The sequence below is a fragment of the Geotrypetes seraphini genome, chromosome 3 (genome assembly GCF_902459505.1).
Source record: "Geotrypetes seraphini chromosome 3, aGeoSer1.1, whole genome shotgun sequence".
NCBI classification, from domain to species: Eukaryota; Metazoa; Chordata; class Amphibia; order Gymnophiona; family Dermophiidae; genus Geotrypetes; species Geotrypetes seraphini.
Window position 1 is genome coordinate 140,202,512 of NC_047086.1, and position 14,397 is coordinate 140,216,908.

General features: G+C 48.5%; 1 protein-coding gene across 1 annotated transcript in view; it reads left to right on the plus strand.

The window, feature by feature from the left end:
• ABHD1 (abhydrolase domain containing 1) overlaps positions 1–14,397 on the plus strand; it is a 66,704-nt gene that overhangs the window by 32,038 nt on the left and 20,269 nt on the right. The window contains exon 5 of the mRNA XM_033935934.1: positions 3,542–3,654. Coding sequence (XP_033791825.1) covers positions 3,542–3,654 — 113 coding nt within the window. The remainder of the gene's footprint in view (positions 1–3,541; positions 3,655–14,397) is intronic.

The window sequence follows — 14,397 nt, forward strand, 5'->3', positions numbered from 1 at the left end:
GGAAAAATAAGACAGAAAAGAGGGAGGAAGGGGAGAAGGGGAATGTTATTCTGTTGTAATAGCGGAGGAATAGCTTGGAGAATGTGCTTTCAGTTTTTCTTAAAGGAAAAGGTTTTCAACTAACAACAAAGCATTAAAGAAATACCACCTATTCTACCGTATATGATTATTTAGCCTGGTTGGTTGCAAGGACTGGAATTTAAAAATCAATTTTTTGTTCTGAGTGTAATAGATTTTTCTCCCTGTCCCCTTTCCATATGTCTATAACAAAACAACAATGTAGGTCCTCAAATGTTTTTTCCCTAAATGCATCTTTATCTTCTTTAAAAGATTGTAGTTCACCCCTCTTTCCTTTTGTATCGATAATTATTTGTATGTATACATTGTACGTTTATTTATATAAAATTGTTTTATTTTTGTCTCCCAATTTTAAATTGTCATACGCATTGAAGTACTTGACATTGCGTGTACAACAAACTTTTAATGAACTTGAAACTTGTGAATACAGTAAAACCTTGGTTTGTGAGCATAATTTGTTCCGAAACCATGCTTGTAATTCAAAACAACTCGTATATCAAAGCGAATTTCCCCATAGGAAATAATGGAAACTTGGACAATTCGTTCCACAACCCAAAAACTTTAATACAAAATACTATACGTACTTGTATTGCAAGACCTCATTCATTTAGACAGTCACTACACTCCTGCAACGTCAGAGAGAGAAGAACCATCGGCTCAGTTGTGATGATGTGACGCATGTATACTGTATGTACTCGTATTGCAAGACTTTGCTTTTATATCAAGTTAAAATTTAATAAAATGTTTTGCTTATCTTGCAAAACACTTACAAACCAAGTTACTTGCAATCCAAAGCTTTACTGTACTTTAAAACAATGTGATACCAAAGGAGCTTCTTTCTTCTTATGTAGTAAACAAAATCTATGTTCATTTAATCTGATCTTAAACTTTCAAAATGGTTTATAAAGTATACATGAATACTTAATTGCATATATCACATTCAAATTTTCAAGTTTCAAGTTTTTATTAAAATTTGATAAAATCGTGTATCCACTTTCTAAGTGAAATACAAATTAAAAAATACAGGGGAGGCAAAATAAACTAAAATAAAATACGCCAAGACAGTACTTTAAAAAAGAGAAAAACAAAGAAATTCAAAAGGCGTAACTATTCAAAGATAGCTATTACATGACTTACCGAAACAAAAAGGGAAGAGGGGAAGAAATACATTTGGAAAAGGATGGAAAACAAGTAAGGAAAAAACAACGGGGAGGGGGAGGACATTGAAACTTGGTTCTTTGGAAGAAAAAATGGGGGGAGTACAGGTGGGGCTTAGATGTTGAAAGCATCCTTAAAATAATGGCTCTTAAGCAGGCCTTTAAAACGATTTAGATTTTCTTCCTCTCTTATTGGGGCAGGGAGCATATTCCACATTTGTGGAGCGACTACTGAAAAAATATCGTCTTTTGGTGCCTATTATTCTCAGAGAAGGTACAGTGAGTAACTTACGGTCAGAAGATCTAAGGGTGTGGGACAGCTCATATGGGATCAAATATTTGTCTATAAATTGAGGTGATTTTGTTTGCATCATTTTGAAAGTTAGTAAAGATATTTTGTATGAAATCCGATGTTTAATTGGCAACCAATGAGCCTTATGGAGCAAAGGGGTTACATGATCATATTTACTAGCGTTTCTTATAAGTTTAATTGCAGCATTTTGAATTATTTGGAGGCATCTAAGTTCCTTCTGGGTGGTTCCAATGAGTAAGCTATTGCAGTAATCTAACTTTGCAACGATCAATGAATGGACCAGGATGTGCAATGATTTTGGCTCTACAGATTTAGAAATAGATCTTATCATTCTGAGCTTGAAGAAACAGGATTTGACTACAGTGCTTATGTGTTCGTGAAATGACAGTTTATTATCGAACGTCACCCCTAAGATTTTTATTGTGGAGACACGGTCAAGAAGAATTGGGTACGTAGTGAAATGCCATCCTTCCATGGGAAGATCATGGTCGGCGTTTTTGAGGTATTTAATGCTAGCTGGTTCTCGTTAAGCCAGGGGTGCATTAAATCCCTACCGCAGCTTGATAAAAGGACCCCTTAGTGTATATAATTTATTATATTTGACAGGTCTTACAATGGCCATGTTTGATATGACTTAAATTAACTAACCCAAGCAGTTTAAATAACACAAGTCACACAATATATATTACACACCACTTATTCTGGAAAGTACATCTAGGGTCTTTCAGCTGGTTTTCTTTATAGGCCTCAGAATTGGAGTCTACGCACAGTTGTAGTATCACAAACTGGAATAGTCAGCGTAGTGTTTTTGCTCCTTGCTCCAGTCATCGGCCAAGGGATTAGATAATATTATTCTTTTTTCTTTTTTTTTTTTAGAAATATTTTTTATATTTTATCAAAATTTTCTCTTAAACAGTTTATAAATATTTTTCCTTTCTTTTTTTCAACAGTATTTTCTCCACTGCATCTCTGTATCAGTGTCTATTTGTCAATTTTCTAGCATGCACTTATCCACCATGTTGAAAAAGATTGACAACATGGACAAACGATTGACTAGTCCAGTTTGTGATACTACAACTGTGCGTAGGCTCCAGTTCTGAGGCCTAGAAAGAAAACCAGCTGAAAGACACTAGATGTACTTTCCAGAATAAGTGGTGTGTAATATATATTGTGTGACTCATATTTGATATGACCCACATTTTGATTATCTCTGCTATTCTTGGATGTCAAACTTTGTAAAGTTTCAGTTAAAAATTTCTTTACATTTCTGCCTCTCAAATACGTCATTCTTAACTCCTGACCTATTAAAAAAAGGATGGGTTTGAATTATTTTCCAGTGATCTTTCATGATTCATGCTGCTTTAGCTGAACCCTGCATGAATTTCATCACGCATATATGTATTTCAGGATATCCATGATGAATGTGCGTGAACAGGGCTCTCCTCCCCCCCACTTTTACAAAACTGCACAGCAAAAGCCCTTTAAATTCCTATGGACAGTTACCGCAACAGCAGCAGCTGCTAGCACAGCTTTATAAAGGGGGAGGGGGTTAATTTGTAGATGGAAAAGAAATGAAACTGTGGAGCAGGGAGCGGAGGTTGGCTAGCCAGGTGCAGAAGTCACAGGAGAAGAGGAGCAGGGTTAGGAAATTCTATAATCTGCTCCAGGGTCACCTTCTCTTCCTTACAGGCTGTTTGGAAGGGATGGGCTGGAGCAGAACACCCCTGCTGTTCTAGAGTCTGAAAAGAACTAATGACACTGTATCTGGGACATTCCACAGAAGCTAAGCCCCTGTAAATGAGAGAGATCTGCATGCAGTAGAGCTAGTATATGTAAATGTCTCTCATGCATATTCATTGTGAATATACCAAAAATCTGACTTACTGGGCACATTCAGAAGATTTGGTTGAGTACCACTGTTTTACTGTAATGTTGCTGTGTGGGTTATGATTGTAGAATGCATCCTAATTGCAAAATATTATGTGTTTCTCAGACCCACAGGACATTTTGCGCAGCCAATACAGAAGACCTTGAGGCAGTCATCTCCCACTTCAAAAGGAAATATCCACAAGCTCCACTTCTTGCTGTTGGAGTGTCTTTGGGAGGGTAAGAACTCTTACCCACACTAAAAGATAAGAGAGTAATTTTAAAACCTTGCAGGGAGTTTGCAGATCAGTGGCTGAACCTATAAACTACCATATATACTCAAATATAGGATGAGATTTGGGGGACCAAAAAAATGGCCCAAAATGGGAGTCTTGTCCTATATTCAAGTCAACACCCGACCCCCCTCCCGGACTTGATGCAGGTCTCTGGTAGGCCAGGACAGGAGGGATCCCTCCCTTCCCAGCTGATACTAACAATTTTTTTATCCCCCCATGTACCTCTTCTCGCATCCCTGGTGGGCCAGTGGTGTATGGGTAGGGCTGATGTCCTGTGCTGCACCCCTCCTTTTCACCCTCCAATCTAGCGGCCAGCGGAACACTGGCATGCAGGAGCCAGCTTCTCGGGAGACTTGTGAGAACTGGCGGCAGCCATTCAGCGAGTGGCACAGGGCTGGGCGGGAGCTTGAGAAGCTGGCTCCTGTGTGCTGGTGCACCGCTGGTCATGAGCTCGGAGGGCAAGAAGGAGGAACGCAGAGCAGGAGCGCAGAAAGTTCGTTCCTGCCCATACACCGCTGGACCACTAGAGATGCGAGAAGAGGTATGCAAAAGGGGGGTGGGGGTAAAAAAATTGTTAGTATCGGCCGGGATGAGAAACAGGAGGGATCCCTCCTGTCCCAGCCTACTACTAGACCACCAGAGGGAGAAGAGGGTACAGGGCAGGAAGGTGGGACATAGTGTAGAGCCTGGCAGGGAGGGGGGCTGGTTGCATAGCCTGGTATGGCAGGGAGGGAAGGGGGCTGGGTGCAGAGCCTGACAAGTAGTGAGGGGGGCTGAGTGCAAAGCCTAGCAGGTGTGGGTTTGAGAGCGGGGAAAACTGGATGCAGATCCTGGCAGGTCAGGGCACTTGAATATTAAGCCCCCGTCTTATATTTGAGTCAACCATTTTTTCCTCCTTTTGGGGGGAAAATGGGGGTCTCAACTTATATTCGGATTGACTTATATTCGAGTATTATGATATGGTAATTATCAAAAGGCAACCCTCCACAGAGTTTCATTGTGAAAATTCAGGAAAGACAGGGACCACAGGTACTTTGATCCTTGTAGAATTTTAATGTTTTCCTCATTGTCCCACTAGCTTAGTCCAGACATATGCTTTTCTTCCAGCGAATGGGAACAAAGAAACTGGTTTGATGATATTACCCTGTATAGGGGGGTCCTGTGCAGTCCTAAGACAGCCAGTATTTCTGTCTTCAGTAGATGGTAGAATAAAAATTCTTGTAGACTGTGAGAGGCCAGGAGGCCTCAATGTGTCTTGTGCAGCTGTTGCTCTGACAGCCATTCCTCGTAGTAATGTGGAGGGTCATTTTCAATAGGACATTTAAGTCTGAGTTTGGATAATTTGAGAAAGACGTCCAGAAATCCAGTAGAGAAAATGTTCATTTTCAGAACTGCGGCCATTCTCGATTATAAAGACATCCACATGAAAAATGCACTAAAGCAAGCTTTTCAGATGTCCAAGCAATCAGCATTCTTAAAAACAAACTGTTCATAAATAGCTAAGCACAGCAGAGTGGCAATTTAAGAGGTACTATAGTGAATGTCACATAAAAAGTCCTAGGTACACGTCACTATAATTGCTTATATTGTATGTTGAGCCCTCCAAAACCCACTCAAAACTTAACTGTACCCACCTCTATACCACAACAATAGCCCTTATGTCTGCAGGTATAGCAGGTTTTATAGGGCTCACTGTGCAATATAAGCAAGTTATAATGACATCTGACTTTTAATGTGATATTCACTGCAGTAACCCTTAGAGTGCCCTTCTGCTCTACTGTGAAGATGTATATGAGCCATGTGAATCTGTAAGACAGGCTAGAAAGTACTGTTTTTTTTTCACATATTTGGGTGAGAGGGGTTTCGGTGACCACTGGGGGAATAAGGGGAAGTCATGCCTTAATCCCTCCAGTGGTCATCTGGTAAGTACTTTCGACACTTTTGATCCTTTTTTATTTTTAAAACAAGTCTAGCCCCAAACATCTAAATGGTGCCCCAGACATTTTGTTAAAAGTTTGATTATCCTTCAAGTCCTAAGCCTACCCAAAACATACCTCTAACATACCCCCTTTAGATGCACTGGAGAGAAAGTGACCAGAAAGATGTCTAGAAAGTTTGTTTTGAGAATGCCCGCTTGGACGTTTTGACTAGTAAGATATCCAAGTGCTGGTTTATGCTTTCTTTTGGATGTCTGTCTTTTTAAAAAATGAGCCCCATTAAGTCTGCAAGAGGGCTTAGGCTGGTTATAGTACCCTGGAGTTATAAAACCCATCTGAGATGAATACCTCCCCACGTCCCTTTAATTTAATAGATTTATATTCTACTTTAACTGCAAGTTCTAAGCAGAGCACAAAATGTAGAAGATTAATACAATCATAGCTAATGGATATTCCAAAAATAAATCATAGTCTTTACACTCTGATAAAAAGACATATAGTTCTTAATGTCTTGAATCCTGACTGGAAGAAGACTCCAGAATTCAGCACCTTTACCAATTACTGTTTTCTGTTCAGTGCTTTTCAGCCTGCATACAATTTTGGATGGTTAACCATTCATAATTAAATAAGAAGAATGAAGATTCCTAAGAGGAGCCTATATTGTCAAAAAGTTCTTCTTATAGCTAGGGCTAAAACCATACAGAATCTTAAACATAAAAGTCAAATCTTGAATTCAGGCTCGGCATACACTGGAAGCCAATGCAGCTCAATTAAATAAGGTATCAAACGTTCATACAATTTCTGTCAGAGAAAAGGCCCTGCCAGGGCTGGCTGCGAGCAGCCTGTTTTGAGCATTGCCTACTACTGACCAGCTGCTGCTTTGGGTAAGGGAGGGAGGGAGTGAGAAAGGGGGTTCACAGCTCAGGACCGCCACAGCAGGCATGTTTCCAGTTCTATTTTGCTGGAACTCTAAAGCAGTGGTTCCCAAACCCTGTCCTTGGGGACTCCCAGCCAATCGGGTTTTCAAGATATCCCTAATGAATATGCATGAGAGAGATTTGCATACCTGTCGCTTCCATTATATGCAAATCTCTCTCATGCATATTCATTAGGGATATCTTGAAAACCCGACTGGCTGCGGGGTCCCCCAGGACAGGGTTTGGGAACCACTGCTCTAAAGAGATCCAGAAAGGCATATGGTGTCTAAAACTACTGTGACCTGTTGACTCAAGTTGATCATTGCTTCAGCTACATTTCTGTAGGTTGCTCGGTTCCAGAAGAACAATGAGCACATTTGACCAGGGCAAAGGCTTCTGCAAAGGAAGTGGAAGTAGTGGGACCATTGGGAAACAGCGATCATAATATGATCAAGTTCAAGGTTGAAGTAGGAATATCGAAAAGAAAGAGAACCATAGCGACAACTTTCAACTTCAGGAAAGGAAACTACGAAGCAATGAGGGAAATGGTAAGGAAGAAACTTAGGAACACTTCCAAGAAATGCCAAATGGTGGAACATGCCTGGTCTTTTTTCAAGGACACGGTGAGCGAGGCTCAAAATATGTACATCCCCAAATTCAGAAAGGGGTGCAAAAAGAGTCGAACAAAAGATCTGGTATGGATCACTAAAATAGTGAAGGAAGCGATAGGCATTAAGAAAAATTCATTCAGGAAATGGAAAAAGAACAAAACTGAGGAGAACTGGAAAGAGCACAGGAAGTATCAAAAAGAATGTCACCATGTGGCTCGTAAAGCCAAAAAAGAGTATGAAGAGAGGCTAGCCAGGGAGGCACAAAATTTCAAACCGTTCTTCAGATATGTTAAAGGAAAACAGCCAGCTAGAGAGGAGGTGGGACCACTGGACGATGGAGACAGGAAGGGAGTAGTGAAGGAGGAAAAAGAAGTCGCTGAAAGACTTAACATGTTCTTTTCGTCTGTATTTACGAACGAAGACACAACCAACATACTGGAACCTGAGCAATTCTTCAATGGAAATCAAGCAGAAAAATTAACATCCATGGAAGTGAGCCTTGAAGATGTGCGCAGGCAGATAGAAAAACTAAAAACTGACAAATCCCCGGGTCCGGACGGAATCCATCCAAGGGTTCTGAAAGAATTAAAGGAGGAGATAGCAGAACTACCGTATTTTCACGCAAATAACACGCACCCGTATAAAACGCGCACACGTGTATAGCGCGCAGAAATCACGATGATAAGCACAAAAACTTTGGTATAACGCGCTCACGATTATACCGCGCATGCTGCCCGACTCTCCGTTCACCCCCCTGACTTCCGTGCACTGCCCCGCCTCTCCGTGCGCTGTCCCGACTCTCCGTTCACCCCCCCCTGACTTCCGTGCACTGCCCCGCCTCTCCGTGCGCTGTCCCGACTCTCCGTTCACCCCCCCTGACTTCCGTGCACTGCCCCGCCTTTCCGTGCGCTGTCCCGACTCTCCGTTCCCCCCCCCTGACTTCCGTGCACTGCCCTGACTTTCCGTGCGCTGTCCCGACTCTCCGTTCACCCCCCCTGACTTCCGTGCACTGCCCCGCCTCTCCGTGCGCTGTCCCGACTCTCCGTTCACCCCCCCCTGACTTCCGTGCACTGCCCCGCCTCTCCGTGCGCTGTCCCGACTCTCCGTTCACCCCCCCCTGACTTCCATGCACTGCCCTGACTTTCCGTGCGCTGTCCCGACTCTCCGTTCACCCCCCTGACTTCCGTGCACTGCCCCGCCTCTCCGTGCGCTGTCCCGACTCTCCGTTCACCCCCCCCCCCGACGTCCGATTCATCCCCCCCCCCGGCAGGACCATTCGCACCCCCACCCCGAAGGACCGCCGACTCCCCGACAATATTGGGCCAGGAGGGAGCCCAAACCCTCCTGGCCACGGCGACCCCCTACCCCCACCCCGCACTACATTACGGGCAGGAGGGATCCCAGGCCCTCCTGCCCTCGACGCAAACCCCCCTCCCCCCCAACGACCGCCCCCCCAAGAACCTCCGACCGCCCCCCAGCCGACCCGCGACCCCCCTGGCGACCCCCACGACGCCCCCGCCCCCCTTCCCCGTACCTTTGGTAGTTGGGCCAGAAGGGAGCCCAAACCCTCCTGGCCACGGCGACCCCCTAACCCCACCCCGCACTACATTACGGGCAGGAGGGCTCCCAGGCCCTCCTGCCCTCGACGCAAACCCCCCTCCCCCCCACCGCCCGCCCCCCCCCCACGCACCTCCGACCGCCCCCCCAGCCGACCCGCGACCCCCCTGGCGACCCCCACGACCCCCCCACCCCCCTTCCCCGTACCTTTGGAAGTTGGCCGGACAGACGGGAGCCAAACCCGCCTGTCCGGCAGGCAGCCAACGAAGGAATGAGGCCGGATTGGCCCATCCGTCCTAAAGCTCCGCCTACTGGTGGGGCCTAAGGCGCGTGGGCCAATCAGAATAGGCCCTGGAGCCTTAGGTCCCACCTGGGGGCGCGGCCTGAGGCACATGGGCCCAACCCGACCATGTGCCTCAGGCCGCGCCCCCAGGTGGGACCTAAGGCTCCAGGGCCTATTCTGATTGGCCCACGCGCCTTAGGCCCCACCAGTAGGCGGAGCTTTAGGACGGATGGGCCAATCCGGCCTCATTCCTTCGTTGGCTGCCTGCCGGACAGGCGGGTTTGGCTCCCGTCTGTCCGGCCAACTTCCAAAGGTACGGGGAAGGGGGGTGGGGGGGTCGTGGGGGTCGGCCAGGGGGGTCGCGGGTCGGCTGGGGGGGCGGTCGGAGGTTCTTGGGGGGGGACGGTCGTTGGGGGGAGGGGGGTTTGCGTCGAGGGCAGGAGGGCCTGGGATCCCTCCTGCCCATAATGTAGTGCGGGGTGGGGTTAGGGGGTCGCCGTGGCCAGGAGGGCTTGGGCTCCCTTCTGGCCCGAGATTGTCGGGAAGTCGGCGGTCCTTCGGGGTGGGGGTGCGAGTGGTCCTGCCGGGGGGGGGGATGTATCGGACGTCGGGGAGTCGGCCGGGCAAGAGGGCTTGGGCTCCCTCTTGCTCCGATCGTGGATGCGGGTGCGGGTGGGAGCGCGTGCGAGTGGTCGTTCGGGGTGGGGGTGCGAGTGGTCCTGCTGGGGGGGTGAATCGGGCGTCGGGCGGGGTGGGAACTATGTTTTAAAACTTTCGTATACCGCGCTCACGCATATAACGCGCGAGGGGTATGCGCGGTAGGTAAAAACGCGTATAACGCGCGCGTTATATGCGTGAAAATACGGTACTGCAGCAAATTTGCAACCTATCCCTGAAAACAGGAGTGATTCCGGAGGATTGGAAGATAGCCAACGTCACGCTCATCTTTAAAAAGGGATCAAGAGGTGACCCGGGAAACTACAGACCAGTGAGTCTCACCTCGGTTCCGGGGAAAATGGCGGAAGCACTGATAAAAGATAACATCGATGAACATTTGGAAAGAAACAAACTTCTGAAAACAAACCAACATGGTTTCTGCAGGGGGAGATCGTGCCTAACTAACTTATTGCACTTCTTCGAAGGAATTAACAAACAGATGGACAGAGGAGACCCCATAGACATCATATACCTGGATTTCCAAAGAGCCTTTGACAAGGTGCCGTCTACTCCGGAAACTGAAGAACCATGGGGTGGACGGAGACATACATAGATGGATCAGAAACTGGTTGACGGGTAGGAAACAGAAGGTAGGGGTGAAGGGCCACTACTCGGAATGGAGGAGGGTCACGAGTGGTGTTCCGCAGGGCTCGGTGCTCGGGCTGCTGCTATTTAATATATTCATAAATGATCTAGAAACAGGGACGAAGTGTGAGATAGAGAGTTGCGCGGGGGCAGAAATCCCACCCATCCCCACTTGTCCCCGCCGAAATCCTACCCTTCCCCACCCGTCCCCGTGAGGAATCCCACCCGTCCCCGCGAGGAATCCCTCCGTCCCCACCCATCCCCGTGAGTAATCCCCTCCATCCCCACCTGTCCCCGCGAGGAATCCCCTTCGTCCCCGCCCGTCCCTATAAACTTCAGAAATAGTTATTTCATTTAATTATGCTACTGAATTAAAGGCTCTGGTAGAGACCCATTTACAAATAAGCAAACACACTTTATTAATTTGGAAATATTAATTGGGAAGAATGCATACTTTGTAAATGGGTTTCTACCAGAGCCTCTAATGTAAATATAAAATATAAATACTCAGCTGATGAGAACCCCCAAGCTTCAGCTGAGGACTCTCTTTGCAGTTGGCCAGGGGTCCCTTTTGCCAAGCTTGGCAGGCAGCAGTAATGTCCCTGAGTCACAGATGCTGGCACCTCAGTGGCTCATGGATGCTGCCATTGACTGCTGTGCTTGGTGGAGGGGAGTTCTAGCCGTCTCTAGAGGAGGTCCTCTGCTGGCGGTGCTTGGGGATCCCCACCAGTCACAGCAAGGGTCAGCAAGTACTTCAACACTGTAGAAACAAAACCAGAAATGCATTTCCTTTTCTTTTGAACACAATACAAAGACATCTGCTATATACATTTCCCAAAGCTAACATATTTTAGTCAATAAATTCAGTTTAAGTTAAGTGGACAGGTTGTTTAAGGTAATTGGACTTAAAATGTTTCTGCACAAATGAATTAAGTACTACTTTTGTCATGTCCTGGATTGTATTTATTGCACATCTATGACAGAGGTGCCTTTGCCATTATTTCATGCTTTGAAGAAAGGAAAATAGCCATCAAACTCAACCCCTCTCCCATATTTGATAAGCTGGGAACATCTTGCAAAGTATTAAAAGTCTGCTCTAGCTTAGACACCCTGGACTACTTACTCCTAGGGACCCCGGGCACGTCACTTAGGGCTAGAGTCACTAAGGACATCTGAACCTTAATCCTTCACTGCCCCAGGTATATTAGATAGTGAGCCTGCCAGGACAGATATGGAAAAATTATTTAAGTACCTGAATCTAAACCATTTAGGCTATAGGTGGCATATAAATACTAAAAATAAATAAATATGTAAAAAATGGCATTAGTGCAATAGTGGCTTTCTTGCATATGATTTTTATTTATCCAATTGCATTTTCATGCCTTTGTGCATTATTACTGTATTAATTAATAACATTAAAAAAATACTTAAAAGGACTGTAAGATAAGCAATTTATCTTGAATAACATCAGAGCCTGATCTGAACAAACTGTCAACATGAGAAACGTTTGGTCCTAGAGTCTCCTGCTCCCCACCCGGTGGTAGCAGGTCCAAAGAGCTCTGAGGGAGTTCGGATCGCAAATTCTTCCTGCTCTCTAGTAACTTTTTTTAAGTGTGTGTGTGTGTGTGGGGGGGGGGGGGGGGGCGTAACAACACGTGAGCCAGATCAAAACTTCTAGGAAACCTACTACCCGGGATCCCACCTCCGATCAAGATTAACTTTTTCACCAGACAATACAGCAGAAGAGGAGGCAGGCAGGCGAGGGCGGTTTGCAGAGGGCTCGCTGCTGATTCCAGCGGCAGCGAGCAGGAAAGGAAGGCGAGGGGGACGCGGTGAGCCAGGGGCGGGCGAGAGTTAGCTCCGCCCACCCACACCGCGTCAGCGGCTTCAGCCGGGCTCCCCCTTAAAAGGCGGAGCCGCGGCAAGGAGACCAACCAGGCGAGGAGGCAGGCAGGCGAGGGCGGTTTGCAGAGGGCTCGCTGCTGATTCCAGCGGCAGCGAGCAGGAAAGGAAGGCGAGGGGGACGCGGTGAGCCAGGGGCGGGCGAGAGTTAGCTCCGCCCACCCACACCGCGTCAGCGGCTTCAGCCGGGCTCCCCCTTAAAAGGCGGAGCCGCGGCAAGGAGACCAACCAGGCGAGGAGGCAGGCAGGCGAGGGCGGTTTGCAGAGGGCTCGCTGCTGATTCCAGCGGCAGCGAGCAGGAAAGGAAGGCGAGGGGGACGCGGTGAGCCAGGGGCGGGCGAGAGTTAGCTCCGCCCACCCACACCGCGTCAGCGGCTTCAGCCGGGCTCCCCCTTAAAAGGCGGAGCCGCGGCAAGGAGACCAACCAGGCGAGGAGGCAGGCAGGCGAGGGCGGTTTGCAGAGGGCTCGCTGCTGATTCCAGCGGCAGCGAGCAGGAAAGGAAGGCGAGGGGGACGCGGTGAGCCAGGGGCGGGCGAGAGTTAGCTCCGCCCACCCACACCGCGTCAGCGGCTTCAGCCGGGCTCCCCCTTAAAAGGCGGAGCCGCGGCAAGGAGACCAACCAGGCGAGGAGGCAGGCAGGCGAGGGCGGTTTGCAGAGGGCTCGCTGCTGATTCCAGCGGCAGCGAGCAGGAAAGGAAGGCGAGGGGGACGCGGTGAGCCAGGGGCGGGCGAGAGTTAGCTCCGCCCACCCACACCGCGTCAGCGGCTTCAGCCGGGCTCCCCCTTAAAAGGCGGAGCCGCGGCAAGGAGACCAACCAGGCGAGGAGGCAGGCAGGCGAGGGCGGTTTGCAGAGGGCTCGCTGCTGATTCCAGCGGCAGCGAGCAGGAAAGGAAGGCGAGGGGGACGCGGTGAGCCAGGGGCGGGCGAGAGTTAGCTCCGCCCACCCACACCGCGTCAGCGGCTTCAGCCGGGCTCCCCCTTAAAAGGCAGGGAGCCAACGGCGCACAGCCGTTCGGCGCGTGGCGAAGGCGAGCGGCAAAGGCGCTCGCCTTAGCGGGATCGCCTTTGCGGAGGTGCCTTAGGGAGGAGCCAGGAGCACAGGCAGCCCAGTAGAGAAATTCCTGAGGTACATTTTCTCTAATTTATTCTCTATTCATTCTCATTCTCTTTCTCTCTCTTCTCTTCTCTTACAGAACATAGGAAAGAAAACAGAGAATGGAGGCTGCAGGAATCCAGCAGGGCTACCCAGTATACTGCATCGCATGTCATATGTATGACTACCTCCCCTCTGGGAGGCGGGCATACATATGCAATCGATGCCAGGAACTGGATAGCCTGAAGAGGGAGGTCGGAAGGCTGCAGGTTAGAGTACAGGAGCTGGAAGGACTCTGCACCATAGAGGAACAGTGTGGGGAAACGGAGGATACTACCAGACAGAGCCACTTCACAGAACAAGTCAGAGAGCTCGAGAAGTACATAGAGGAGGCCTGGCAGATGGCAGAGGCACAGGACCACCAGCGTATCAGACGGGAACCGGAAGCTGGAGGTCAGGATCCGCCAGATACCATGGGAGTGGGACCTTGCGTAGGGTCTGAAAAAGCAAATGATGGTACCCAACAGGACCTGGTGGAAGGATCAGCGGAGATCCAGCAGAGCCCGGAAGACACGGACCTGAGACCAGTGAGACATCTGAGAAAGGGGAAATCTGCTGTTGTAGTGGGAGACTCAATCCTGCGAGAAGTGGACAGTCACATTGCCGGAGGGAGGGAGGACCGACTAGTGACATGTCTCCCGGGGGCGAGAACAACAGATGTCATCAGCAGAGTTGAGAGAATCCTGGAAGGAGCCGAGACGGAGGAGACGGCAGTTATAATCCACATTGGAACCAACGACGTCAGCAGGAAAAATTTCAACCGGACTACATTGACTGAGCAGTTCAGGATCCTGGGGCGGAAACTGAAGCTGAGATCGAGGAGGATAGCCTTCTCGGAGATCCTGCCAGTACCGAGAGCAGACGCAAGGAGACAGAGCGAACTACAGGAAATGAATGGATGGCTGAGGAGATGGTGCGAGGAGGAGGGTTTCCACTTTGTCCGAAACTGGACGACCTTCTTGGGGAAGAACAAGCTCTACAGGAGAGACGGACTGCACCTGAGCACGGCTGGGGCGAGGCTGC